The following is a 25,502-nucleotide window of genomic DNA, read 5'->3' as shown; positions in this document are numbered from 1 at the left end:
CTTGTTGCTATGCTTTCGGTTGCTAAGGCCCTTCTACCACATCCAATCTTTTCTCTATGGTCGGACGTTTGCAAGGGCTTCAATTCGGGGCCTGTTCTCGTTTGATTGGTGCTCTAACCGGCCAATGAAGCTGTACATCCGCCCCAACAGTATTTCCCCCCCTCCAATTGAGCTGACGTTTTACTTGATGAACAGGCAAGCGACCTATAGAAAGAAGGAGTGCTAAAGGTCGTGACCAATAGAAACAAAGGTCGGGGCGGGCGGACCGAGGGCAGTATTTCCTGGTTGAGGAGTGAATGGGGCTGCTGCCGGGTTCAGGGTAAATAGCTGTGGGGTGAGTGAACCAGGCCTGTCCGGACGCCTGGGTCCGGTTTTGTGTGTGTGTGTGTGTGGGGGGGCGTATAGAAGAAAACACGTGTTGAAGCATAGAATCATAGAATAGCAGAGTTGGAAGGGGCCCACAAGGCCATCGAGTCCAACCCTCTGCTCAATGCAGGAATCCACCCTACTGTTTAATGCATCCGTCGGATATGATGGACAAGAGGAAGAGGGGAAGAAAGAGTCATAGAATAAGAATAGCAGAGTTGGAAGGGGCCTACAAGGCCATCAAGTCCAACCCCCTGCTCAATGCATGAATCCACCCTAAAGCATCCCTGACAGATGTTTGTCCAGCTGCCTCTTGAAGGCCTCTAGTGTGAGAGAGCCCACAACCTCCCTAGGTAACTGATTCCCTTGTCGTACTGCTCTAACAGTCAGGAAGTTTTTCCTGATGTCCAGCCGGAATCTGGCTTCCTTTAACTTGAGCCCGTTATTCCGTGTCCTGCACTCTGGGAGGATCGAGAAGAGATCCTGGCCCTCCTCTGTGTGACAACATTTTAAGTATTTGACGGGTGCTCTCATGTCTCCCCTCAATCTTCTCTTCTCCAGGCTAAACATGCCCAGTTCTTTCAGTCTCTCTTCATAGGGCTTTGTCTCCAGACCCCTGATCATCCTCTGAACACGCTCCAGCTTGTCTGCGTCCTTCTTGAATTGTGGAGCCCAGAACTGGACGCAATACTCTAGATGAGGCCTAACCTGGGCTGAATAGAGAGGAACCAGTACCTCACGTGATTTGGAAGCTATACTTCTATTAATGCAGCTATACTTCTATAATATAATGCAGCTATACCTCTATTAATGCAGAGCTCGGGCGCCTCGGTCCTAGTCGGGGGAAGGAGCTGGTTCGTTGAGGGTGGTAGCGGGGAGTTCCTCTGGCTCCTCATTTTCACCTGCATATCTGTTCTCTTTACTTCATAGGGGGGGAAAACACACCTCCCCCCTCCAAGATTTCGTCACCATGGAGACCCTCATCCCTGTCATCAACAAGCTGCAAGAGATCTTCAACACCGTGGGAGCTGAGGTCATCCAGCTGCCCCAGATTGCCGTAGTTGGCTCCCAGGTGAGATTCCGTTCTCTGTTCATTCCTTATCTTTGCCCTTATGGATGTCGCCCCCAGACCCTTCTTGTTCAGAAGCTATTTCTGGTGGTGCCATGTACCTCTGATGTCTGGGGGAATTTGGAGCAGGCCGTTCAGTGTAGTGGTGCCCACTGAGTGGAATAACCTCCCCCCTGACGTTAGGCACGTGTAGGGTTTATTTTATTTATTTATTTATCATACTTATACCCCGCTCCTCAGCCAAAAAAGGCTCTTGGAGCGGCCTACACTTAGCAAAAAAAACAGGGTTGCCATATTATGAATCCACAAAACCGGGACAATTTCTTTTGTGGGGGGCTAGGATTTTTTTAAAAAAACTGAGCAATATGTAAAGGTATAGGGAGATCCCAATTTTTGAATTAAAACATCAACAACTGTAAAACTAGCCATCTTAAATTCACTGCAACTTACTTCCAAGTAACAGATTTGAGGCTTGCAACCCAAATCCAAGGAGGTGGATTTTTGAAGGGCAATTTTTGGGGGGAGTGACTTTCCTTTCCTTTCTCCTTTCCTCTCCTTCACCCCTTCGTCCCCCACTCGCTCCCTCGCTCCTGTCCCTCACAAAACTCTCTTTCTTCCCCCACAAATAACCCAGCAGTTCTGCCCTGCGCTTATCCTAAAAGTCTGACTACAACCAGCCAAGCTCACCAAACTCCTTTGCATTGCATGGGACTCAGGTAGCCTGAGGAGAGCACATGTTGTTCCTCTTCTACGCAGCCGCAGGCGCAATAAGGTGAGTCACAGTGAGTGACTCAGATAACCCTGTGGAGGAGCGGTGATGCTCTGGAAAAGGCGCCATATTGATGCGTCTTTTTCTCTGCTGCTGCCGCTTCGCTGAGCAGGCTCAAGGCACCATTTTGGAGGTGCCTTGAGCCTGAATTTGTCCAGCCAGCTGGACCAGGAATCCAGGATTCTTGTCCAGCCAGTCAGGACATTTCAGAATCTCCTGGAAATCAGGACATTCCCGGTTTTCTGGGACATATGGCAACCGTAGGCATGTGCCAAGGCTTTTAATTTTTAGGGGGATGTTGAAGATATGTTTATGCCAGCCTTCTCGGTGTAGTGTATAGCCTACCATCTTATGTCGATACAATATGTTCTATGTATGAGCCTATTTTTATGTTTCTATGAATTGTGTATACCACCTTGAAATTTTTAGATGTAAGTGTAAATAAACCACCATAAAATATAACAACACAGAAAATATAATATAAAAATCTTACGTTTAAAACCAAATAAAGTAAAAACTAGGGTAAAATCCAGCAACAATGCAAACATCTAAAAATTTGCTAACGCAATTTTTAAAACTGAAGGACTAAAAAGTCTGGGAAAATTAAAAAGTCTTCACCTGGCACGGAAAATACCTCTACATTGGTGGCAGGTGAATATCTCTTGGGAGGGCATTCCACAGCAGAGACACCACCACTGAAAAGTAGCTACCCTCCTCATCTCATTTTGTGGGGGCACCCAGAGAATGGCCTCTATAGATGTTCTTAAGGTCTGAGTGGGTATATACAGAAAGAGAGGATTCTAAACTAAAGTATACTTTGTTACCTGCACTCTACACTTTTTAGGTTAGTAAAAAAAATAAGTGTGTATAATATTGAAGTCCCAACATATAATGTTGAAGTCTTAGGGAGAAAGAGGCCACCAGCGAGGGAGGAAGCAGCAGCCAGGCACCTCTCCATTGTGCCTGGGTCCAGCTGAGAGCCCCCTCCCTCCTGCTACCAACTGTCTCTGCAGAGGCCACCAATGAAGGAGGAAGCAGCAGCCAGGCACCTCTCCATCGTGCCTGGGTCTAGCTCCCTCCTGCCGCCAACTGCCAACTTTAACTGCTGAACTTTGCAACTAAGATTGTAGTGCCTGAATTTGCTTTCCTTTTCCCCCTCCTTCTCCTCCCTCCCAATCCCGTTTCCTTTTGTGTCATGTCTTTTAGATTGTAAGCCTGTGGGCAGGGACTGTCAAGAAATACTTTTGTAAGCCACCATGAAAGCCTTTTTTGGCTGAATGGCGGCATAAAAATGCTTAAATAAATAAATAAATAAAGGGCAGATCAAGCACGGTGTCTATGCCTGCCCCAAACTGAAGGAGTTGCTGTGACAGCATTCCATGTTTTACTCAGTTGTTCAGGGTGATGTAGTATGGGTCTTTCTTGACATAGGAGGCCTAGACCAGGTCTTAGGTTTCCATAGCCTTAAGGTCTATGCTCAGGGCCAGCAGAAAACATTTTGGAGCCATGTGGAAAATTCATGTGGCAATCCTGCTGCTCCCTCCCCTTGAGCAATATAATGTTAAGAACCAGTAACTAATAATTTGCATGCTTTATTAAAGCGCTTCAAATCTGCTACCTCTGCCTATCCTGGAAGAGGGGGTGGACAGATTTAGAAAACTGCATTAGCCTACCATTTCTGCAGCATCATGAAAGCACCCCTTTGGGGGGATGTAGTGAATGAACCTCAGTGGGTCCATCTCGGTTTTCTTCCTATTATTTTTGATCAGTCTTGCTGCAAAAAGGGATTGTGGTGACACCTACCCTTCAAGCTAATATTGGCTTTATTATCCTTCTTGTCATAGTTTCCTGGGAATTTTAGTTTGGTGAAGATACTCAGAATTCTTTTGGGAAATCTCTAACACTCCCTGCTCTGATCATACAATTCTCAGGGTTCCCTAGGTGTCTTTTAATCAGAAGACCAGAAAAAACGGGTTTGGCCTGGTCCCGTGCCTTCTGCAGACCAAGTTGCTGTTAAAATCAGCAGGTGAAGCTTTTGAAAGCATGTAGATTAGTTGTTATCGCCTGCTCAGAAAGACTGCAGATTAAATTGCCAATAAAGTGGTGCCCACGCTCGAGGGCACACCCACACCGGAAGAAATATCTGATGTGTTTTAAAAGTGAATGTGAACCACCCAGGGAGCTTCGGCTATTGGGTGGTATAAAGATGCAATAAATAAATAAGTCTCCTGAAGAGAGCCAGAGCGGCTAGAGTGTTGGACTGGGAGTCAGGATAGCTGGGTTCTAGTCCCCACTCAACCCTGGAAGCTCACTGGGTGGCTTTGGAACAGTCACAGACCCTCAACCCCACCTACCTCACAGGGTTGTTGTGAGGATAAAATGTAGAGGAGGAGGAGCATGAATGCCGCCTTGGATTCCTTAAGGAGAAAAAAAGGTGGACTATATCTATATATATAAAACGCTTAGGTATGTTTCCGTAAAGGATTCAGCTGATACAGGTTGCTAAGCAACAGTAACAACGTGTAACGTCAGCTGATACAGGTTGCTAAGCCCCTCGCCTGACTCCTCTGGGCTTTCCAAGGTAACCCTACCCCCTTTCTGCCTCTTTGCTCCCCCCCCCCCCGAAGGGGGCAGCGCCACGGTCCGGAGCATGAGCGAGGCACGGCCGGGGCCCTTGGTGGTCGGGTGGGAGGGCGCTCGGCTGCTGTGAGTCCAGGCCCCGGCCTAATCTCATGCGAGCTGGGCGGGTGGCCCAAGGCTGACAGGAACCCCGGGGAGAGGGGGACACCTGCTCCCCGTCCCCCCGACCTCCCTGCCCCCCCAGGTCTGCCAGACTGCGCTGTATCGGCGGCCTCCAAGCAGCCCCCGCCCCCGCGATGATATTTAATTAATAAACTTTAAGATGTGCTACAACAACGTATGTTACGCCAAATAAAATACTTTTTACACAGGCTTTACCTGCCTTGTAACTGAGCATCATCTTGTTAGTTCAGCTTCCTTTTTTTTCAGTTTAGTTATTGTAGTTCTGGCTGTTTATTAATATTTTAAAGATTGATCCTATTCAGACGACACGCTAAGCCATGGTGATTAAGCATTTTGAGCTTGTCATGTAAACCATGGCTTAGCCTGTCACGTGAACCGTTCCTCACTCTTTCCTGCAAAAAGGTTAGTAGCCTAACCGTGGCTTAGCGCATTGCCTGAACAGGCCCAGTGATTTGTAGCATTTCTACATGTAAACCGTGTAGATGTTTTATTGCATTCAGCGGTATACAAAATTTTATAACTAAATCAATAAAATAAATGCTTACGTCAAGGTACAACTGCTAGGGGGGAAATGGGCTGGAAATCCATTATCACGGCCTGCCCTATTCCTATAAGGTTCTTGAGATTATTATTATTATTATTATTATTATTTATTTATTTATATAGCACCATCAGTGTACATGGTGCTGTACAGAGTAAAACAGTAAATAGCAAGGCCCTGCCGCATAGGCTTACAATCTAATAAAATCATAGTAAAACAATAAGGAGGGGAAGAGAATGCAAACAGGTACAGGGAAGGGTAAGCAGGCACTGGGTAGGGAAAGACTAACAGTAGAAAGTAACAGTAGAAGTCTGCACAACATCAAGTTTTAAAAGCTTTAGGAAAAAGAAAAGTTTTTAGCTGAGCTTTAAAAGCTGCGGTTGAACTTGTAGTTCTCAAATGTTCTGGAAGAGCGTTCCAGGCGTAAGGGGCAGCAGACGAAAATGGACGAAGCCGAGCAAGGGAAGTAGAGGCCCTTGGGCAGGCGAGAAACATGGCATCAGAGGAGCGAAGAGCACGAGCGGGGCGATAGTGTGAGATGAATAGTGTGAGATGATCTTGGCCATTTGAGGCCTCCGCGTATGTGGCAGCTGGCAAGAAAAGCCACAAGCCCCTTCTAGAATGTATTCTTTCTCTGCACCTGAATAGAGGTGAAAACTCTCAAATGAAATGGCTCTCCTTAAGAACATTAGAACAGCCATGCTGGGTTAGACTAAGGGTCCATCTAGTCCAGCATTCCGTTCACTCAGTGGCCAACCGTAAAGAAACCCACGAGCGGGACATGGGAGCAACAGCACCTTCTCCCCCAGTTTCCCCAGGAATTGGTGTACATTGGCACGCGGCCTCACCTATTGGAGGTAGCGTATAACCATCAGGGCTAGTAGCCATTGATGGCCTCCTCCATGAATTTGGCTGGTTTCCTTTTAAAGCTATCCAAACTTGGTGGCTGTCGCTGCATGTTGTGGTAGTGAACTCCATAGTTTAGCAATGCACTGTGTGAATGGACCTTAGGCTACGTCTTATTTAGCAAACAGTCTTGGTTTCGGGTTTATTGGACTCCACAAAGCCTTTTCAATAACTTGCATAACTGTTGGAGAAGTAATGCAGTTAATGCTTCTTTAATTCATATATTTTAGCAGTGCCCAAGTAGTTGCCTCCATTTTGGAAGGAGGTTATAATAAGGATAAACTTTATACTGGAACAGTCTTTAATATGGAATGAAGCGCATGTCCTCCTAAACTATTATTATTATTATTATTTATTTATATAGCACCATCAATGTACATGGTGCTGTACAGATTACACAGTAAATAGCAAGACCCTGCCGCATAGGCTTACAATCTAATAAAGTTGTAGTAAACAATAAGGAGGGAAAGAGAATGCAAACAGGCACAGGGAAGTGTAAACAGGCACCGGGTAGGGTGAGGCTAACAGTATAGAGTCAGAACAAACTCAACAGTATAGAGTCAGAACAAACTCAAGCTATAGGTTAAAGAAAAGTTTTTAGCTGAGTTTTAAAAGCTGTGATTGAGTTGGTAGTTCTCAAGTGTTCTGGAAGAGCGTTCCAGGCGTAAGGGGCAGCAGAAGAAAAAGGACGAAGCCGAGTAAGGGAAGTGGAGGTCCTTGGGCAGGCGAGGAGCATGGCATCAGAGGAGCGGAGAGCACGAGCGGGGCAATAGTGTGAGATGAGAGAGGAGAGATAGGAAGGAGCTAGACCGTGAAAAGCTTTGAAGGTCAGCAGGAGAAGTTTATATACCTACCGGCTTCTTGGAAGTTAACGCATGGTCTGCACAAATGGATTTTCAGAGCCCTTATGACTTATACTATCATGTTGGAAGGATAAATGTTCACCTCCCATAATGCAATGGATCGAGGACTTAACAACGCTATCAATATTTGAACTGGTGTTACGCAGGAGTGACTTGCGAGTGGATAAATGCATGGATATATGGTCTGCTCTTCTTGAAACCTGTGCATAACTCCCCCCTTTTTTTAAATGAATGGTATACCTGATGGGGGGAAATGATGATATTCCTATGCATGTAATGTTTCTTTGTTTTTGTTTTTCACGATGTATTTTCTTTTGTTCTGTTTTGTTGATATTCACAATAAGAAAGGAAAACAAGCAAGCAAACACTATGCACTGTGTAAAGAAGTACTTCCAATAATAATAATAATAATAATAATAATAATAATAATAATAATAATAATATATTTATTTGTTACCCGCCTCTCCCTCTGGAGACTCTGCCCGGAATCGCCCACCAAGCAGCTTCATGGGATGACCCCATTGGGTTCTAGTATTTATTATTTTATTTATTTATTTATTTATTACATTGTTATGCCGCCCAATAGCCGAAGCTCTCTGTCGTATGAGACCGGGAGAACAATGTCTCCCTCCCCACTTTACCTCTTACCCCTCTGCCGCCCTTCGCTCTTCCTAACGCCGCCTGTCTCCACAGAGCAGTGGGAAGAGCTCGGTGCTGGAGAGCATCGTAGGCCGGGACTTCTTGCCCCGTGGCTCTGGCGTTGTCACGCGGCGGCCCCTCATCCTGCAGCTGGTGCATGTCGCGACACTGGAGGAGAGGCGGCGAACAGCCAGCGGAGAAAGTGGTAAGGGAAATATTTATTTATTTATTTATTTATTTATTTATTACACTTCTATCCCGCTCCCATAGCCAGGGTTCTCTGGGCGGTTTACAGAAATTCTAAAATTGAGGTTAAAAACAAGTATGCAAAATTTAAAACTCTAAAACACACATACACACTAATACACACATAAAGCATTAAAAACCGATTAAAAACTAAACATGTGGGTAATTAGGATGTGCCGCCATATGCCTCGGCAAAGAGGAAAGTCTTAACCTGGCGCCGGAAGGATAGCAGCGTTGGTGCCAGGCGAGCCTTATCAGGGAGATCATTCCACAGTCTGGGGGCCACCACTGAAAAGGCCCTGTCCCTCGTTGCCACACTCCAAGCCTCTCTCAGAGTAGGTACCCGGAGGAGGACCTCAGATGATGAACGTAGTGACTGGGTATATTCACGTCGGGAGAGGCGTTCCATCAGGTATTGTGGTCCCGAGCCGTGTAAGGCTTTATAGGTCAAAACCAGCACCTTGAATTGGGCTCGGAAACATACAGGCAGCCAGTGCAAGCGGACCAGAGCAGGTGTTATATGGTCGAACCTTCTGGTTCCCGAAATCAATCTGGCCGCTGCATTTTGCATGAGCTGCAGCTTCCGAACCGTCTTCAAAGGCAGCCCTACGTAGAGTGCACTGCAGTAATCTAACTTGGAGGTTACCAGAGCATGGACAACTGAAGCCAGGTTTATCCCTGTCCAGATAGGGGCGTAGCTGGGCCACCAACCGGAGTTTGTAGAAGGCACTCCATGCCACTGAGGTCACCTGAGCCTCAAGTGACAATGATGGGTCTAAAAGAACCCCCAAGTTACGAACCTGCTCCTTCAGGGTGAGTGCAATCCCATCCAGAACCGGTAGAACACCGCCCATCCTGTCAGCGGAATCACCTACTAACAGCATCTCAGTCTTGTCTGGATTGAGTCTCAGTTTATTAGCCCTCATCCAGTCCATTGTCGCAGCCAGGCACCGATTCAACACATCCACAGCCTCTCCTGCTGAAGAGGAAAAGGAGAAATAGAGCTGTGTGTCATCAGCATACTGGTGACAGCACGCTCCAAAGCTCCGGATGACCGCCCCCAGCAGCTTCATGTAAAAGCTGCGGATTGATGTCCTTATCCCGGCATGGCAAGGAAAATCACATGGGGGGCCATGACGCCTGGGGGGCCGTGGGGAGGCTCTTTGGCCCAGCATATGGAGTGTTGGAACTATGTCTGGCTAGAGCCAGGGGCAGGCAACTTGGGGCCCTCCAGCTGTTGTTGGACTGCGGCTCCCACTGGTCCTAGCCGGCATGGCCAACGGTGCGGGGAGTCGCAGCTCAGCACCATCCAAAGGGCCACAAGCTGCCCACCCTTGGACTATTACTCTGACTCAAATCTGGAAAAGAGCCAGAATTGTTTCTTGAAAGCCTTTGCTTTCTAGAATTCCTGAGGGAATATTTGAAAATTAGGGGTTTCAGTAAAAGGCTGATGAGGCTGGCTCCAGGCCGTGCTGCCCCACTTTAGACTACCCACCCTTTCTAGGCTCGTGTCTGGGGATGGTTTCTGTGGTGACGGTCCTGTGGAGAGGTCTTGAAGGGCTGCAGACAAGAGGTCGCTGTAGGAGCATGAATGTTTATTTATTATTGATTTATTTATCATATTTATATGATAAATTTATATGTTGGTGTCAGCTAGAGCCAAAGAGTGGATCTTGTAATTTCTTAGGAGTTTGCATTGAGGAAGCCTCTGCTAGAGGCGCTCCGAGGGCTTAATTTGAGTTACAGCTGAATCCTGGTACACCGTTTTTGAATATTTGGGCTGAGCCCTGCCATGGTTTTGGTGGAAACCAAACCAAGCATGTAACAGAGCATGTGCAGAGTACCACTCTCTCACTGATTAACCACAGCCAGGGCACAAATCTCAGGCGCTAGATAGAGGCCGAAGCATCCCGGTTGGGAGCTTTAAGGCCACAACGCACTGAGTGACTGAGAGAGGGAAGATGAAGGCAGGTGGAGCAGGATGAATGGCTGGCCAAGGCTGTTCCTTGGAAGAGGACTCAGAAGCAAAAGGAGGGGCTGGCTTGGCTGGGTTTGTTTGCATGACCTCTAGCGCTGCTTGAGTGGCGGGGCTCTTGTTTCAGGGGATGTCAGCGTGGTTCGTGTGGACGCCTTCCCCTGGCTTGTTCTCAGCTCTGGGGTGCCGTCCTCCCGCATCTCGCGCTAGCATCCGTGGCTTTGTTTTCCTTTGTCTCCAGGTGTCCAGGCTGATGAGTGGGGCACCTTCCTGCACTGCAAGCACAAGGTACAGAGTGGGTGATCTAAAGGGGGTCTTCGCTGGGGGTCACAACCAGCCCAGTCCAATACGCAGGAGAGGCAGCGGCTGCCTTATGTGGCAAAACTGTGGGCACTGCAGGCTAGCGGAGTCCTTCTGCTTCGCAATGGAATGTTGCCTAATTTTTTGGCCATTTTCATTGGCTTCCCCTTTTGCATTGAGCTGCCTTCTGACTGTTCCTTTTATTGCTGCTAATTTTGTGTGTGTGTGTTTTTTTTTAAAATGTCTTAAAGGCTATTCTTTCTTCATTATGCCATCTCTTCCGAGGGGTGTGCATAAATAATAAACATCAAATTCTCTCTCTATAATCTAGAACTAGACATCTTCCAGATGGCGTGACCCCCACTTAGTGAAGGACTGGGACACTGGAACCCCTTTCTTCTCCTGCGTTCTCTCTCACTTCCCTTCTGTGTAGCATCGCTTTCTAGACACTGTGTGTTCCGTCTTTTCGGAATCCTTTGTACAGTACTTGGTACACGCCGGAATGCACTCCATAAATAATGGGCCTTTTGCAGACTCTGACTTCAAATGCATCTCCATGACCATGGAGAGTATTAGGCCGTAGCTAGACCTAAGGTTTATCGCAGGATCATCCCGGGTTCGTCCCTGCCTGAGCGCTGGATGCCCTGTGTGGCACTTAGATGAACAGGTTTGACCCCAGGACAATCCTGGGATAAACCTTAGGTCTAGCTACGGCCTTGGTCTGCAGCATGTGTCGCCGAACGCATAGATGCTTATGCGCCTTATGAAGAACTTTGGTGTAATGATTTCTACAGCCCTGCTCCATGTACAAACTAGGCCAATTTTCTCCTTCTTTTGTGAACTTCTATCCTACGATGTCATCACTGCTTACCCTAACTATTTACTTGGGAGTAAACCCATTGTTTTTAACAGGATTCACTTCTGTGGGGTGTGTGTGTGTGGAAGCTAAGTTGCTCCTTGTTGGCTATTTGGCTTTCCAGTTTATTCCATTCATTCTTTATTACTGTGGGTGGGTGGGGAGGGAACCCCTTTTGGTCCGGGGGCCAGACGTAAGTTTCAGGGGAGTTCTCGGGGCCACGTTCCAGTGGTGGGCGGGGCTGAAATGTAAAAAATGTCAGCTTGCTTGAGTTTAAAACTCTTGCCACCAATTAAGCTTTAGGAGAAGCATTTCAGCCTCTTAGAATAGGGAAAAATTGTGCAAAAGCTGGAAAGCCACCCTATGCTCTGTGGTTGGGATTAGTGGGAGGCGCGTGGCTGTCTGGGCAGTCCCAGAGGGCCAGATTTGACTTGTGGGACTGAAGCTTCCCACCCCTGCTTGGCTACATCCTTCCTTGCATCTTTGACCTCTCCCCACCCTCTTTTTAAAGAAAGTCTGGAGGGTAGGCTTTCGCTCTTTGCTAAAGCCACTGGGAGACATTGCATTTTCCTTTAGAAGTTTCGAGACTGGTGAAGATGATGCTGTCGATTTGTGGCTTATTCTGGCTTGTTTCTCCCCTTCTGTTCTCCTTTCCCTGCTGTATCAAGCAAGACTCTAGTTCTGCCGCACAGCAGGCAGGGTTGGGGAGAGGATCCATGAAAGAACAGGGCAGGAGAAGCTGCTGCACCCTCAACTTCTCAAAAATACCGTGTTCTGGGCCTCAGTCTGGGAAACCTGCCCTTAGCTGGCCCGTTCAGTTGCTTTCACTTCCTTCCCCCCAGACATTTACTGTTGCTTTCACTTCCTTCCCCCCAGACATTTACTGACTTCAGCGAGATTCGGCAAGAGATTGAGATTGAGACAGAGCGGACGACTGGGACCAATAAGGTACTGACGTTCTGAGCTTCTCCCTGTTCATGTATGAATTCTGTTGTCCCAGTTCCCTGGACGGTCTTTTTCTAACCTCAGGGTGGTATTTTGGTTTGTTTGTTTTTTGCTTGCAGGGAATCAGCCCCGATCCCTTGTATCTGAAGATTTACTCCCCCAATGTGCTCAACTTGACACTTGTTGATTTGCCAGGCATCACCAAGGTGAGAGGCACTGGAAGTGGGGTGACTGGCCTCCAGCCTTCCAAGGGAGTCTGAGGAGGGTAGACCTACCCGTGAACTGCAACAAGCAGGAAATGTGGGGTTTCCAGCCTTGGGCAAAGCTAGCATGCAAAGTGGTGATAGATTGGCAGGGGCAGTTGCACAGGCCAACCTTTGGGGCCTTTCCCCTTCTACCTTTTCCTCCTTACAACAGGAGTGCACAATGTGCAGCCTGTGGGCTACACATTGTGCACTCCTACCTCCCAAACCTTGTCTGGAGGCCCCCAGGCCCTATGGTTTCTGCCATAGAAGCCTTGTTCCTAGAATAATAGAATCATAGAATAGTAGAGTTGGAAGGGGCCTACAAGGCTATTGAGTCCAACCCCCTGCTCAATGCAGGAATCCACCCTAAAGCATCCCCGACAGATGCTTGTCCAGCTGCCTCTTGAAGGCCTCTAGTGTGGGAGAGCCCACAACCTCCCTAGGTCACTGATTCCATTGTTGCACTGCTCTAACAGTCAGGAAGTTTTTCCTGATGTCCAGCTGGAATCTGGCTTCCTTTAACTTGAGCCCATTATTCCGTGTCCAGCACTCTGGGAGGATTGAGAAGAGATCCTGGCCCTCCTCTGTGTGACAACCTTTTAAGTATTTGAAGAGTGCTATCATGTCTCCCCTCAATCTTCTCTTCTCCAGAATTTTCCCAGGGATGGATGTCTCTGCTTCTATGGCAGGGGCAATAAGGCCTGCTTCAAGGGTGTTCTCTCTCTCTCTCTCTCTCTTTGGAAATTGGGTTAGGATGGCTGGAGGGGAGAGGGGGGTTCAACTACTTGATGATGTGACCTGGAACCCATGCTGTTGCTGCAAAACCAGGATCTGTTGGTGCTGGTATGCATGCATATGTGTAACTTCGACCACCCTAGCAGGCACCCGATGCAGCCTTTGGGGCTGAAATGGCTGTGCACCCCTGCCCTACAACCTCTCCTCTCGGTCATGGTGTCCCATTTGACTGGGAAACAGCTGGGGGTGGGGACGTCACTGGTGCGAGGTGAGAGGATCGAGGTGTTGCAGAAGAAAAACAGTGGAGTGGAAGTGGTGGCGGTTTAATTTTCAAGCCAAGCCTGATTCCTTCTTATCACCTCTGTCAGGTTAGTTTAGGAAGCAGGAATGTCAACAGAAGAGCCTGGCCTTCTATCCAAAAATAACCCAAATTCTACAGCCACAAGCTGTGGGTTGTGTGGTTTGGGGTGAAGTCTACCCTGCTCCACCTCGTCCCCAGTGCTGAGTGTTTGCATGCTCTGTGCAAATGTACCATCTTCATGTGCTCAAATGTTTTGGGGCAGGACATAATCAGGTTTGCATGGGTGGCTGAAGGAGACCTTTAATGGCTGGGTGGGGTGGGGGTGGGGGCAGCTAGAGTCAGCTCCAGGATATGGGGGCACTTAGAGTAAGGCGCCTTCATTTGATTCCCTTTAAACCTGGAAGAGGCAGGCCATGAAAACGGACCATTCTCTCATGCAGTCTCCTGATCTCCGTGGGCGCAAGGTGAGAATAGTGGTGCCTTTTCTTGCCGTTCAAGGGGATGGATCCTTTGATTGTCTTGGGGTGCCAGAAAATGCCTGACTGTTGTACCTTCTGGACCTGGCCTTCATTTTGGCTAAACATAAATGGAGGCCATCCCACCCTTTGCTTACTGAAGGAGAAACAAAAAGCTAAAACTCTACTCTGATCGCCTTTATCTTTAACCAGGTCTCTGTGTTCTTTGTGCGTCATTAAGTACAAACACACACTATTATTATTATTATTATTATTATTATTATTATTTATTTATATAGCACCATCAATGTACATGGTGCTGTACAGAGTAAAACAGTAAATAGCAAGGCCCTGCCGCATAGGCTTACAATCTAATTTAATTGTAACGCCTCGTTTCCATGCGGAGAAGCTGAATTATGAAAGTTCCATGCACTTGCCTATTTTGTATCATTTGTGCTACTAATGCTAGTCGTGGAAAGGGCCCGAAAGCGATGCAGAGGGCGGCGAACCTCTCCAGCGCTACCACACCCAACCACTGGGAATCTGACTTGGCCCTCCTGCCCTCTCCTTCTGCAGTTTCCCCCGGCGTTGCCTGGCTCATACATACTCTTAACATTTCTTTGCTGCTGTAAAGTCTGGACACGTCCTTTTAAAAACAATAAACGTGAAAACTGAGGTTCTCAGGAAGTTGCAGTCCATACCACATTGTACGGTTCTTTGTGGCTGCGTGAGATCATAGAACATACACAGCCCTGCATCGTCCTACAATGAAGAGCGCAGTTAGGGTCCTGCACATTCCTAGAACTTGCCCGCCACAGGTGTGTGAACCCAGGAGTCCTTTCTCCTCTAACTTTCTGCTCTCCTGTTAAACTTGGTTCCTCTTCCTAGAGTCAGGGAGGGAATCCAAAAGTCCTTGCTCCCAATTTGCTCTGGCTTGGCCTGGCCCCTTCCTCTCTTGGGTAGGAACAGAATGAGAAAACTACAGGCAGCTGTGTAAAACCTACTCCAAGGCTTGGTGCATTAGGACATATAACTACCTTGCTTCCTGATCTACCTATGCTCGAGCTGGAAAGGGAACCCTGCACCCCGACTTCCCCTGTGGGTCTTTCCCTTAGTCTTACAGTAATCCCAGCACTTGCTTTGCATCACAGGTACCTGTTGGGGATCAGCCCCTTGATATTGAGGTCCAAGTCCGGGATATGATCCTATCGTACATCTCCAACCCAAACTGCCTGATCCTGGCTGTGACGGCTGCCAACACGGACATGGCCACGTCGGAGGCACTAAAACTAGCGAGAGATGTTGACCCTGACGGTACGGCCGTGTGCGCTCTGCGTGTGTGTGTGTGTGTGTGTTGCAGTACGAGCGGAGGATTTTGGAAGTCAGCGTGGCAGTGCTTGGTCCAGGTGGAACAGGTATACAGAACCCCCAGCCTGGGGGCCAAGTCCAGCCCTCCTAAGGTCCCAGTCTCGCCCTCCTGTTCCCTAGGTGGCCACGCCCCCATCCCCTGGCCCTGCCTCTTTTCTCCAATCACCAATCAATTAGTGGTTTCCTAGCTTTTGTGCAGTTCTTCGCTGCCCCCCTTCTCAAATGTTGAAATGCCTTACCTCAGGCTTACTTATCGGCAGCAAGAACTTTAAGCTAAAATAGGCTGGTATTTTGGAACACACCCACCACTGGGATGATCCCCACAGAAGATTCCCTGAAATGGAGTCCTGTGTTGGGACGGGATGAGACATCCGAGCGTAGCGGCTAACAGCACAGCAGAACTGGACTGCTTATTTATTTATTTATTTATTACATTTCTATACCGCCCAATAGCCGGAGCTCTCTGGGCAGTTCACAAAAATTAAAAACAAAGTATAAAACAGTATAAAACCATAATATAAAATACAATATAAAAGCTCAACCAGATAAAAACAGCAGCAATGCCAAATTACAAATTTAAAACAACAAGTTAAAAATTTTGTATAGACTGTTAAAATGCTGGGAGAATAAAAAGGTCTTCACCTGGCGTCTAAAAGCATATAATGTAGGCGCCAAGCGAACCTCCTTCGGGAGCTCATTCCACAGCCAGGGTGCCACAGCGGAGAAAGCCCTCCTCCTGGTAGCCACCTGCCTCACTTCCTTTGGCAGGGGCTCACGGAGAAGGACCCCTGAGGATGAACTTAGGGTTCGGGCAGGTACATATGGGAGGAGGCGTTCCTTCAGATAGCCTGGCCCCAAGCCATTTAGGGCTTTAAATGTTAATACCAGCACTTTGAATCGGGCCCGGACCTGGACTGGCAGCCAATGACGCTGGAAAAGGACTGGTGTGATGTGGTCTCGTCGGCCAGTCCCTGTTAGTAAACGTGCGGCCCTGTTTTGTACCAGCTGAAGTTCCCGGACCGTTTTCAAAGGCAGCCCCACGTATAACGCATTGCAGTAATCCAAACGAGAGGTTATCAGAGCATGGATAACTCTAGCTAGGCTATCTCTGTCCAGAAAAGGGCGCAGTTGGTATATCAGCCTAAGCTGATAAAAGGTGCTCTTTGCCACTGAGTTCACCTTATTATTATTATTATTATTATTATTATTTATTTATTTATTTATTTATATAGCACCATCAATGTACATGGTGCTGTACAGAGTAAAACAGTAAATAGCAAGACCCTGCCGCATAGGCTTACATTCTAGTAAAATCATAATAAAACAACAAGGAGGGGAAGAGAATGCAAACAGGCACTGGGTAGGGTAAAACTAACAGTATAAAAGTCAGAACAAGATCAAGTTTTAAAAGCTTTAGGAAAAAGGAAAGTTTTTAGCTGAGCTTTAAAAGCTGCGGTTGAACTTGTACTTCTCAAATGTTCTGGAAGAGCGTTCCAGGCGTAAGGGGCAGCAGAAGAAAATGGACGAAGCCGAGCAAGGGAAGTAGAGACCCTTGGGCAGGTGAGAAACATGGCATCAGAGGAGCGAAGAGCACGAGCGGGGCAATAGTGTGAGATGAGAGAGGAGAGATAGGAAGGAGCTAGACAGTGAAAAGCTTTGTAGGTCAGCAGGAGAAGTTTATATTGGATTCTGAAGTGAATTGGAAGCCAATGAAGAGATTTCAGCAGTGGAGTAACATGGTCAGAGCGGCGAGCCAAGAAGATGATCTTAGCAGCAGAGTGGTGAACAGAAACCAACGGACTGATGTGAGAAGAAGGAAGGCCAGTGAGAAGAAGGTTGCAGTAGTCCAACCGAGAAATAACCAATGCATGAACAAGAGTCTTGGCAGAAGAGACAGACAAAAATGATCGAATCCTGGCAATATTATACAGGAAAAAAAGACAGGATTTAGCTACTGCCTCAATATGAGGAATAAAGGAGAGCGAGGAATCAAATATAAAGCCAAGACTACGAGCTTCCTTGACTGGAGTAAGCGTAACATCATTGACAGTAAGAGAGAATGAGAGATGAGGAGAAGGTTTAGGAGGAAAAACAAGCAATTCAGTCTTTGCCATATTAAGTTTCAAACGACGATGAAGCAACCAAGCTGAGATATCTGAAAGACATGCCGAGATACGATCGTGAACATCAGGAGAAAGATCCGGAGAAGAAAGATATAATTGTGTATCATCGGCATACAGATGATATTGGAGGCCATGAGATTGAATAAGATTACCCAAGGGCAACATGTATAATGAAAACAGCAACGGGCCAAGCACCGAGCCTTGCGGAACCCCTACTGAAAGGGGAAAAGAGGAAGACGAGCTGCCATTAGCCAACACGCTGAAAGAGCGACCCGCTAGATAGGAGGCAAACCAGTTATAGACAGAGCCACAAAATCCAAGGTCATGAAGGGAATCTAAAAGAAGATCATGATCAACCGTGTCAAAGGCTGCAGTTAGATCAAGGAGAATAAGAATGGAATAAAGGCCTTTAGACTTGGCAGTAAGAAGATCATTGGTAATCTTAGTAAGGGCTGTTTCGGTGGAATGCAAAGGACGGAATCCAGATTGAAAAGGATCCAGAGCAGAGTTACTAGAAAGAAAATCAAGGCAATGAGAGTAGACCACACGCTCCAGGATCTTTGAAACAAACGGCAACAAAGAGACAGGTCGGTAGTTCGACAGAGATAGCCTATCAAGAGTAGGTTTCTTGAGAATAGGAGAGACTGTAGCATGTTTAAAAGCAGAAGCACCTGTGCCTCAAGTGACAGTTCTGGATCCAAGAGCACCCCCAAACTACAGACCCGATCCTTCAGGGGGAGTGCAACCCCGTCCAGGACAGGGCAAACATCACCTCGCCGGACAGATGAACCACCCGCTAACAGTACCTCCGTCTTGTCTGGATTGAGTCTCACTGCTGCGTGTTTGCCGTTAAAACCGGAGGTCTGCTCTACACTGATGGCAGATAACTATTTGTGGGAATGCAGAGTTTGTGGAGGAAGCGTTTGGTGATGGGAGAGAACAAGGGATGTTCAGACTGAGATGGAGGGGCGGGCGGGTGGGTGGGGTGGGGGATCAAGGCGCCTCCCGGGTCTCCCCTTTCCCCTTCTCTCAGCCAGTGCTGAGGTCCGTAACTGGGGAAGGGCTTCTCTGCAGGGCGAAGGACACTGGCTGTGATCACCAAGCTAGACCTGATGGATGCCGGGACGGACGCCATGGACGTGCTGATGGGCCGGGTTATTCCCGTCAAGCTGGGCATCATTGGGGTGGTCAACAGGTCAGTGGTCCTGGGGTGTGGGGGGAGAGGAGGTTGGAGTGGGGCCCACCTGCTAGGGGGAGAGGGGGATTCTGGTGGCAGGACATTCTCGGAGGATGCCTTCGATCTCTTGCAAGGGCCGAGCACGGTTGCGGGCATCGGCTCTTACTCCGAGACGTCGCCCTGGCTTGCGTCCGTAGGATTGTAGTCATGGCCCCTCTTTCCTCTCCCAGGAGCCAACGTGACATCAACAGCCACAAGAGCATCAGTGAGTCCCTGCAAGACGAGCAGGGTTTCCTGCAGAAGAAGTACCCGTCGCTTGCCAACCGAAATGGCACACGCCACCTGGCCAAGACCCTCAATAGGTGAGAGGGAGCTGAGGAAGAAAGATGGTTGACAAGTGAGGGAGCTGAGCGAGGGGAGGGATTGGGGGAAGAGGGGGCGTGGCCGGGTTTCACCAGAGGATGGGGTGTAGCCTGTGTGGCCTCCCTACCTTAGGCAGGGGGGATTTCCTGCTCTGTGTCAACAAAGAAGAAACGTTCTGTTCTGTGTGCTCTGAACACTGGTGCCAGCTGCAGGTCTTTTCTGAAAAGCACATAGGCAGTAGCTCAACGGCCGTGACGGATAGAAGCCTGCGTTCAGTTTTAAACAAAGCCTTGAGGCCTCGGATCATTCACCTGAAAATTCTTCGCGTGCAGATTCTAAAAATGTACCACCCTGGCTTGCGGAGGTGGGCCCTGTGAATCCTGGGGAGGCCCCCTGAGGCTGAAAGAAATGTTGGGTGCTTTGAAGCCAGGAATTCCCGGCCAGCTCTTCTTTTGGATGGGGAAGAATTGCTACACTCAGGTCTTTATCCTGAATTGTGGCTCCTCGGGTCCCAATCCAGAGAGCATGATGCGCTTGCAATCCTCCCCTCCGCTGTCATGAAACAGCTGAGCAAGGGACCGGGTGGTGGTGGAGGGGTGGCTGGGGTCGTGAGCAGCATGTTGGGGCTTGGAACTGGGGAAAACCTGTATTTAAAGCGCCCCTCAGGCCTGACACTCGGAGGCCGGCCCTGGACGAGCCGCGTGAAGCTGCCTTGCTTGGAGTCAGACTGTTGCCCTTTTGAGTTTCATGCTGTCTCCTCTGGGTTGCCGTAGCTTGCCAAGGACTTCCTAGTCTTGCTCTGAGATTCATTAACGGAGATGCCAGTACTTGGACCTGGGACCTTATGCATGCATGCACAACATGTGCTTGACCAGTGTGTTATGTCCCTGTCTTTTTAGCCCAATCTACCTTGCAGATTAGTTAGGATTAAATGGGATACCTGCATGTACCTCCTCTGCCCCAGCTCCTTGGCGAAACTCTCCCCACGGCCTGAGTTCGATTCCAGCGGAAGCTGGTTTCAGGCAGCTGGCTCGGGTCGACTCAGCCTTCCATCCTCCCGAAGTCGGTAAAATGAGTACACAGCTAGCTGGGGGAAAGGTAATAACGGCCGGGGAAGGCAACGGCAAACCACCCCGCTGGGGGAAAGGTAATAACGGCCAGGGAAGGCAACGGCAAACCACCCCGCTATAAGGCCTGCCAAGAAAATGTCAACGAGAGCTGGCATCCCTCCAAGAGTCAGTAATGACTCAGTGCTTGCACGAGAGGTTCCTTTCCTTTCCAAGTGTGTTAAACTTCCCCGCCCCTTCCCCGGTACCTTCTCCTACGTGCTTGAGGCTGGGACCCCCACCCCCCTCCTGAAAGCAAAGCCCTCTCCTTGGGAGGCTGGGCCAGTGCTTGCTGATCAAACTGCTTCTGTCCTCCCTCCTCTCAGGCTGCTGATGCACCACATCCGTGACTGCCTGCCTGAATTAAAGACCCGTGTGAACGTGCTGACGGCCCAGTACCAGTCGGTGCTGCAGAGCTACGGGCAGCCCATTGAGGACAAGAACGCCACCTTGCTGCAGATCATCACCAAGTTTGCCACGGAGTACTGCAACACCATCGAGGGCACGGCGCGCAACATTGAGACCTCGGAGCTGTGAGTGACGCCTCCCGGGGAGGCGGTAGCTGGGGAGGAACACGGCAGCAGAACTGGATGTGGGGTGGAGCGTGGCGGGGGTGGGCGGCATCGTGCTCTCTGAGGCTGGCCTGCTCTTCCTCCCTGCCAGGTGTGGTGGTGCCCGGATGTGCTACATCTTCCACGAGACCTTTGGCCGCACCCTGGAGTCCATCGACCCGCTGGCGGGACTTACGATGCTGGATATCTTGACTGCCATCAGAAATGCCACTGTAAGCCATCGTCGAAGGCCACAGACCAGAGCCATGCCTTGAACGCAAGTCCGTTTTACCCATCAGCTTCTGCTCTCCCCCATGTCCTCTCTCTCCCATGAACCTATATAATCGGGAGACCCGTCTGCCACTGTTGGAGTGTGCGAGTGCACTTCGTAAGGGTGTTCATGTCATATAGAGACAGAGCTGTGAATCAGGAAGGTTCAGACCTTGTTATCGGCCGTGAACTTAGTGGCCTGAGGCAAGCCACTGACGGAGCGCCGGCCCCAGCCCCCCAAATCCGCCATAGAGGGATCCTAATGCTGTCTTAGCTTGCAGCAAGGACGAGAGACTCTTCAACGCTCCATCTAAAGCACTTGGTCCCACCGTCAGGGGCTCTGGGTGTCTCCCTGGACATGTCCGGAGGGGAAGTCGAAAATGTCCCCCGGCTCTCCTGCCAATTTGATGGAGTAGGGGACCCCGGGGCCACTTGAACTGTATGCATGTATAGTGTCTTAAAATGCTGCCCTTTGCTTTCAAAAGAGAAGCCCTACTGGATCCAGAACGCCCCAGAGGCCAACGGTACCGGCTTTATCTTCCTGTTCAGCACATGGTGGTCGGGGGGGCAGGAGGGAAGCGGTGCCATCTTGCCCCTAACTGTGTAGATATTTGTGACGCCCCCCCCATAGGGAAATGAGGAGCAGCTGGGAAGAGAGGTTGCATTTCCTCCTGCTGGGACACCGCTGCAATACTAAAATAAGGCCAACCGTCAGGAATTTCAACCAGCCCGGGGTGCCTGTGGCAATCTGCCCACAGTTTCATGGCATCCATTCTCTTTCCTAGTGCATCGGGGAGGTCAGGTTCGTTCACCCCTCTCCTCCCTCTGTGCTATCATGCTTAGCCATTTCTACAGGGATGTCTCTTCTATAGATGTAGTGCCATAGCAACCTGCCTTTCCCAGATATTGCTATAGTAACCCCCTGTCCAACTGGTACTGCAACTGCTTGCTTGAACGCGCCCCACCCCCTTGCTGCCTTGACAATGCCATAACGGTACCCTGACCCTGTACAGGCATAGCAACATTCGCTCTCCATCCCACCCCACTCGCCTCCTCCAAAACTGCATCATGAGGGTACCTTTGGCATTTCCTCTTTCCCTTTGCCTTAGCCCTGGAAACCCACCCTCCTCTCCTGGGTTAGCTGCAGTGATTTCCTTCCTCCACTGCTATTGCCAAGGTAGCTCCTTTCCCCCTGGCCTGATCAAGGGGGCCTTCTGAGCCTCCTGTTAATCAGTGTATCGCTTTCTAATGGCCATCTGAGCTGGTGAATGTAGGCGGCTTTGTAGCCACAAAGGGGCCATTCAGAAACAAGAGAGAGAGTAGTGATTCTCCTGAGGTTTGCAGAAGCACAAAGCCACTTTTACAAGAGCAATTAAATTTATGCCCCCCCCCCTCCGAAACAACCCATCGGTGACTGGACATGCTCAGTAGCCACAGAATGTCAAAAGTCCTTTGAAAAAGAAAAACAGGAAATGGGGGGGGGGGGGGGCTGGAATGGAGTATCTGGACAAAGGCGTGCCTGGCAAGCTGGCTGGAACCCTGAACAGGAGCACTCAAGTTAGAAGGTGAAGCGACACGGCAGCATTTCACTGCAGGCTGCACGTCTGCGATACTGGCGATACTGGTAAACGAGGCGTTGAAAGCAGAGACGCTCTTTCTGGCTGCTACTGAGAGCTCCCCTTCTCCTCCAGCTCAAGCCTGTGGGAGCGCCGTTGTTCTTTCATGAATTTCAGTCTGCCCTGGATTGGGAAGGGAACATGGATTTCCAGGTTGGGTGTCCTGCGTTCTGTACAGGATTGGTATGACTAGGTCTGTCCCATAATCGTGGAGGAGTGTGCGTGCCCTTGAGTTCACCTGAACTCTCTTCGGGGCTGGATGCGGAGTACTTGCAAAGAAAAGAGGAGAGGGAGGGAGGCAGATTTGCTGGGTGTGATGGAAGGGCTGGTCTGTAGCTTGTCATGTCTTAAGATGGAGGGATTGTGTGGACTTGCAGGGTAACCACTATCTAAACATACTTTGGGGTGGGTCCTGTTGAACTCCGTTGGGTTTACGTCTGAGGCGACCGCTTGGGTTAGACTGTGCTTGGTGGGAAGAGGTCCCTGTTTGCCGCAAGGCATGCTGGGACAAAGCATTCCCTTTGAAAAATGTAGAAAGGAGTAGTTACTCAAATATGTGTCTGATACTAATTGGACCTAGGAATCACTCATTAGGTAGAGAGGGGAAAGAGGGAGGGAGGGAGGGAGGGAGGGAGGGGTAGGTGGCATGGAAACCCCTTGCGATGGCCAAGCTGGAGGTGAATTTTTGATGATCTGCTATTTTGGGTGGGGGACATGACAGCTCTGACAACTTAAGTGTTCTCAAAATGTGCCTCCTTTTGACCCCCCCTTTCCTTGATTTGTCTTCTGTCTGCACCCCCCCATCCCCCAATCTTGGATGGCTGTTTCTGTTAATGCCTTTGCTTCCCCCCCCCCCCGCCCTGGGGGCCCACCTCTTCTGCAGGGCCCGCGTCCTGCCCTCTTTGTCCCAGAGGTTTCCTTTGAGCTCCTGGTGAAACGCCAGATCAAGCGCCTGGAGGAGCCGAGCCTTCGCTGCGTGGAGCTGGTGCATGAGGAGCTGCAGCGCATCATCCAGCACTGCTCCACCTACAACACGCAGGTACAGCCCCGCCTCCTCCCCACCTTCCCCAGCCCTGATGACGTGTAGGGGACTGGACCAAGCCTGTTTGTGTGTGGCAGGGCTCTGAGCCCTCGGAGGGCTGGGTGGGGCGCTTCCTTGCTTCCATCTGTTCTGCGTTGTTACATGGTAGGGGAGGGGACCGCTGCGCTCAGGGGTACATCTGAGTCAGCGTGCCCTGGGATCAGGACTTGTAAGGCAGCCTTTGCATTGCTAGCCGCAAGCGAAATGATCTTACAAAGAGCTGTTGCCGTTTCAAAAGGGTCGACTCTTGGTCTCCTTGAAGAATGCCGGGCCTTGCCCTGCATGTTTTTCGCTTTTTCGCTTGCACCTTTTTGCATTTAGTCTCTCTTGCTATTTAGACGAACACTTTGAAATATCAGGCTGGTGTTTGCTCAAGTCCGACCTGTGTGTGGAATCACGTGCACCTAAAAAGAGGAGGGAGGTCAAACATGGGTCTCTGCGTCCCCCCACTCCCTTTTCTGGCTTTCGCCTGGAAGCTCCACTAAGAAAGATAAAGGATCCCACCGATCTCCCCTCTTGACTTGCCCGGCTTCCTCTAGCTCAGCACTTTTGAGACATTGTGCTAAACATGCTTTCAAGCAAGGAAGTGGAGGTTCCTCTGGAGAGCCACCTTGGATTCCTCCAGGGAGGGAGGGAGGGAGGGAGGGGGGCTTAGCTTCCATGTCCTTTCTCAGTGGAATCTCCCCCTGTGACTGGTGGGGACTTTTCTGGCGCCGGGAGGCATGTCTCCTCCCAATACTGGGCAAGTCAGTTGGTATGCTGCCCCCATGGGGACTTCCTTCCGCTGAGCCTTCCCCGGTCAGGGAGGATGGGGCACAGGCAAAGTGTCCCCGGATTACCTGGTGGTTGGAGTGTTCCAGACACTACTTGAGGCAGGGTGGCTTTGACCTCATTGTACCTTCTCGCATGGGGGTGGACAAAGTTAAAGGCTGCACGCAGCTGAGGAAAACCTGCATGCAGTGACGCTGGACCCTGGTCAAAATGCCGGTTGGATCTCCAGTTGGTGCCTTGGCCAGGAACCAGATGAGACATCAGGGTTGTGGTGGCCATGTCCCTTGATGTCATCACACCCACGAAGGTCCAGGTGAGGTGTGAGTCATTCCCCCCCCCCCCATGTGTTCTGCCTCCCCTGCTTTAAAGCTCATCTGAAGTTCACGTTCTCAGCTGATTAACGGGTTGGAGAGAAGCAGAACAGAAGGAATCCTTGCCAGGGCCGGCTGCCACCAGGGCTTTTGCAGTTGGCTGGCTGGCTGGCTGGGGCCCTTGCAGCCCCTAAGGAACAGCCTTCCATGGGAGGCTCCCATAACCCAATCTCCATGGGCTTTTAGGACCTTATTTCAGTTGGCTGACATCTAGATGGGTTTTTTTTTTCTCTTTATGAAAGTAGACAAATACAATGAAGTACTTTAAATAAGACACCACCACTTAACTCTTAATAAGATGAAAACCGCTAAGCCTCATATACTTTGAAATCTCTGTGGGTACATCAATAACTCAAAGCCACTTGAATTGTAACAGAAGACCTTTAGCATTGTAATTCTGTGTAAATAAACACTCAACCTTTGTGTTTCAAATGGCTACTTGCCGGTTTCTGACCTATACTCAGCTGTCTGCCTTAGCCTGAAATACTGGAACTGCAGTAGAAGGTCACCATGCATACAGCTAACTGGTATTGAGTCAGTGAAGACCTGTCCATCCTAGGGTTGCCTAGCAACGGGCCACGTTCCGGTTCTCCCATTTTAGTAATGGTCCATTCTTGCAGTGCACAAATGAGGCAAATAAATGGCAAAGCCTCTTGAAACAACCACTGCAAGAAATTGTTGGTAGTTTGTATAGGGCAGGGGTGGCCTACAACTGCCATCAGTCTCCACCT

The 25,502-nt window shown here is 49.4% G+C and overlaps 1 protein-coding gene across 1 annotated transcript in view; it reads left to right on the top strand.

The window, feature by feature from the left end:
- The first annotated feature begins 281 nt into the window (after positions 1-281).
- LOC134394032 (dynamin-1-like protein) overlaps positions 282-25,502 on the top strand; it is a 29,544-nt gene continuing 4,323 nt past the window's right edge. Inside the window, exons 1-12 of the mRNA XM_063119146.1 lie at positions 282-334; positions 1,297-1,438; positions 7,971-8,121; positions 10,379-10,425; positions 12,170-12,241; positions 12,358-12,444; positions 15,126-15,288; positions 18,540-18,660; positions 18,873-19,004; positions 20,438-20,644; positions 20,775-20,895; positions 23,432-23,587. Coding sequence (XP_062975216.1) covers positions 1,337-1,438; positions 7,971-8,121; positions 10,379-10,425; positions 12,170-12,241; positions 12,358-12,444; positions 15,126-15,288; positions 18,540-18,660; positions 18,873-19,004; positions 20,438-20,644; positions 20,775-20,895; positions 23,432-23,587 — 1,359 coding nt within the window. The 5' untranslated portion in view covers positions 282-334; positions 1,297-1,336. The remainder of the gene's footprint in view (positions 335-1,296; positions 1,439-7,970; positions 8,122-10,378; positions 10,426-12,169; positions 12,242-12,357; positions 12,445-15,125; positions 15,289-18,539; positions 18,661-18,872; positions 19,005-20,437; positions 20,645-20,774; positions 20,896-23,431; positions 23,588-25,502) is intronic.

Source organism: Elgaria multicarinata, chromosome 3 (genome assembly GCF_023053635.1).
Source record: "Elgaria multicarinata webbii isolate HBS135686 ecotype San Diego chromosome 3, rElgMul1.1.pri, whole genome shotgun sequence".
Lineage (NCBI taxonomy): Eukaryota > Metazoa > Chordata > Lepidosauria > Squamata > Anguidae > Elgaria > Elgaria multicarinata.
Note: the sequence above shows the minus strand (reverse complement) of the source record. Positions and strands in the feature narration are given on the sequence as shown.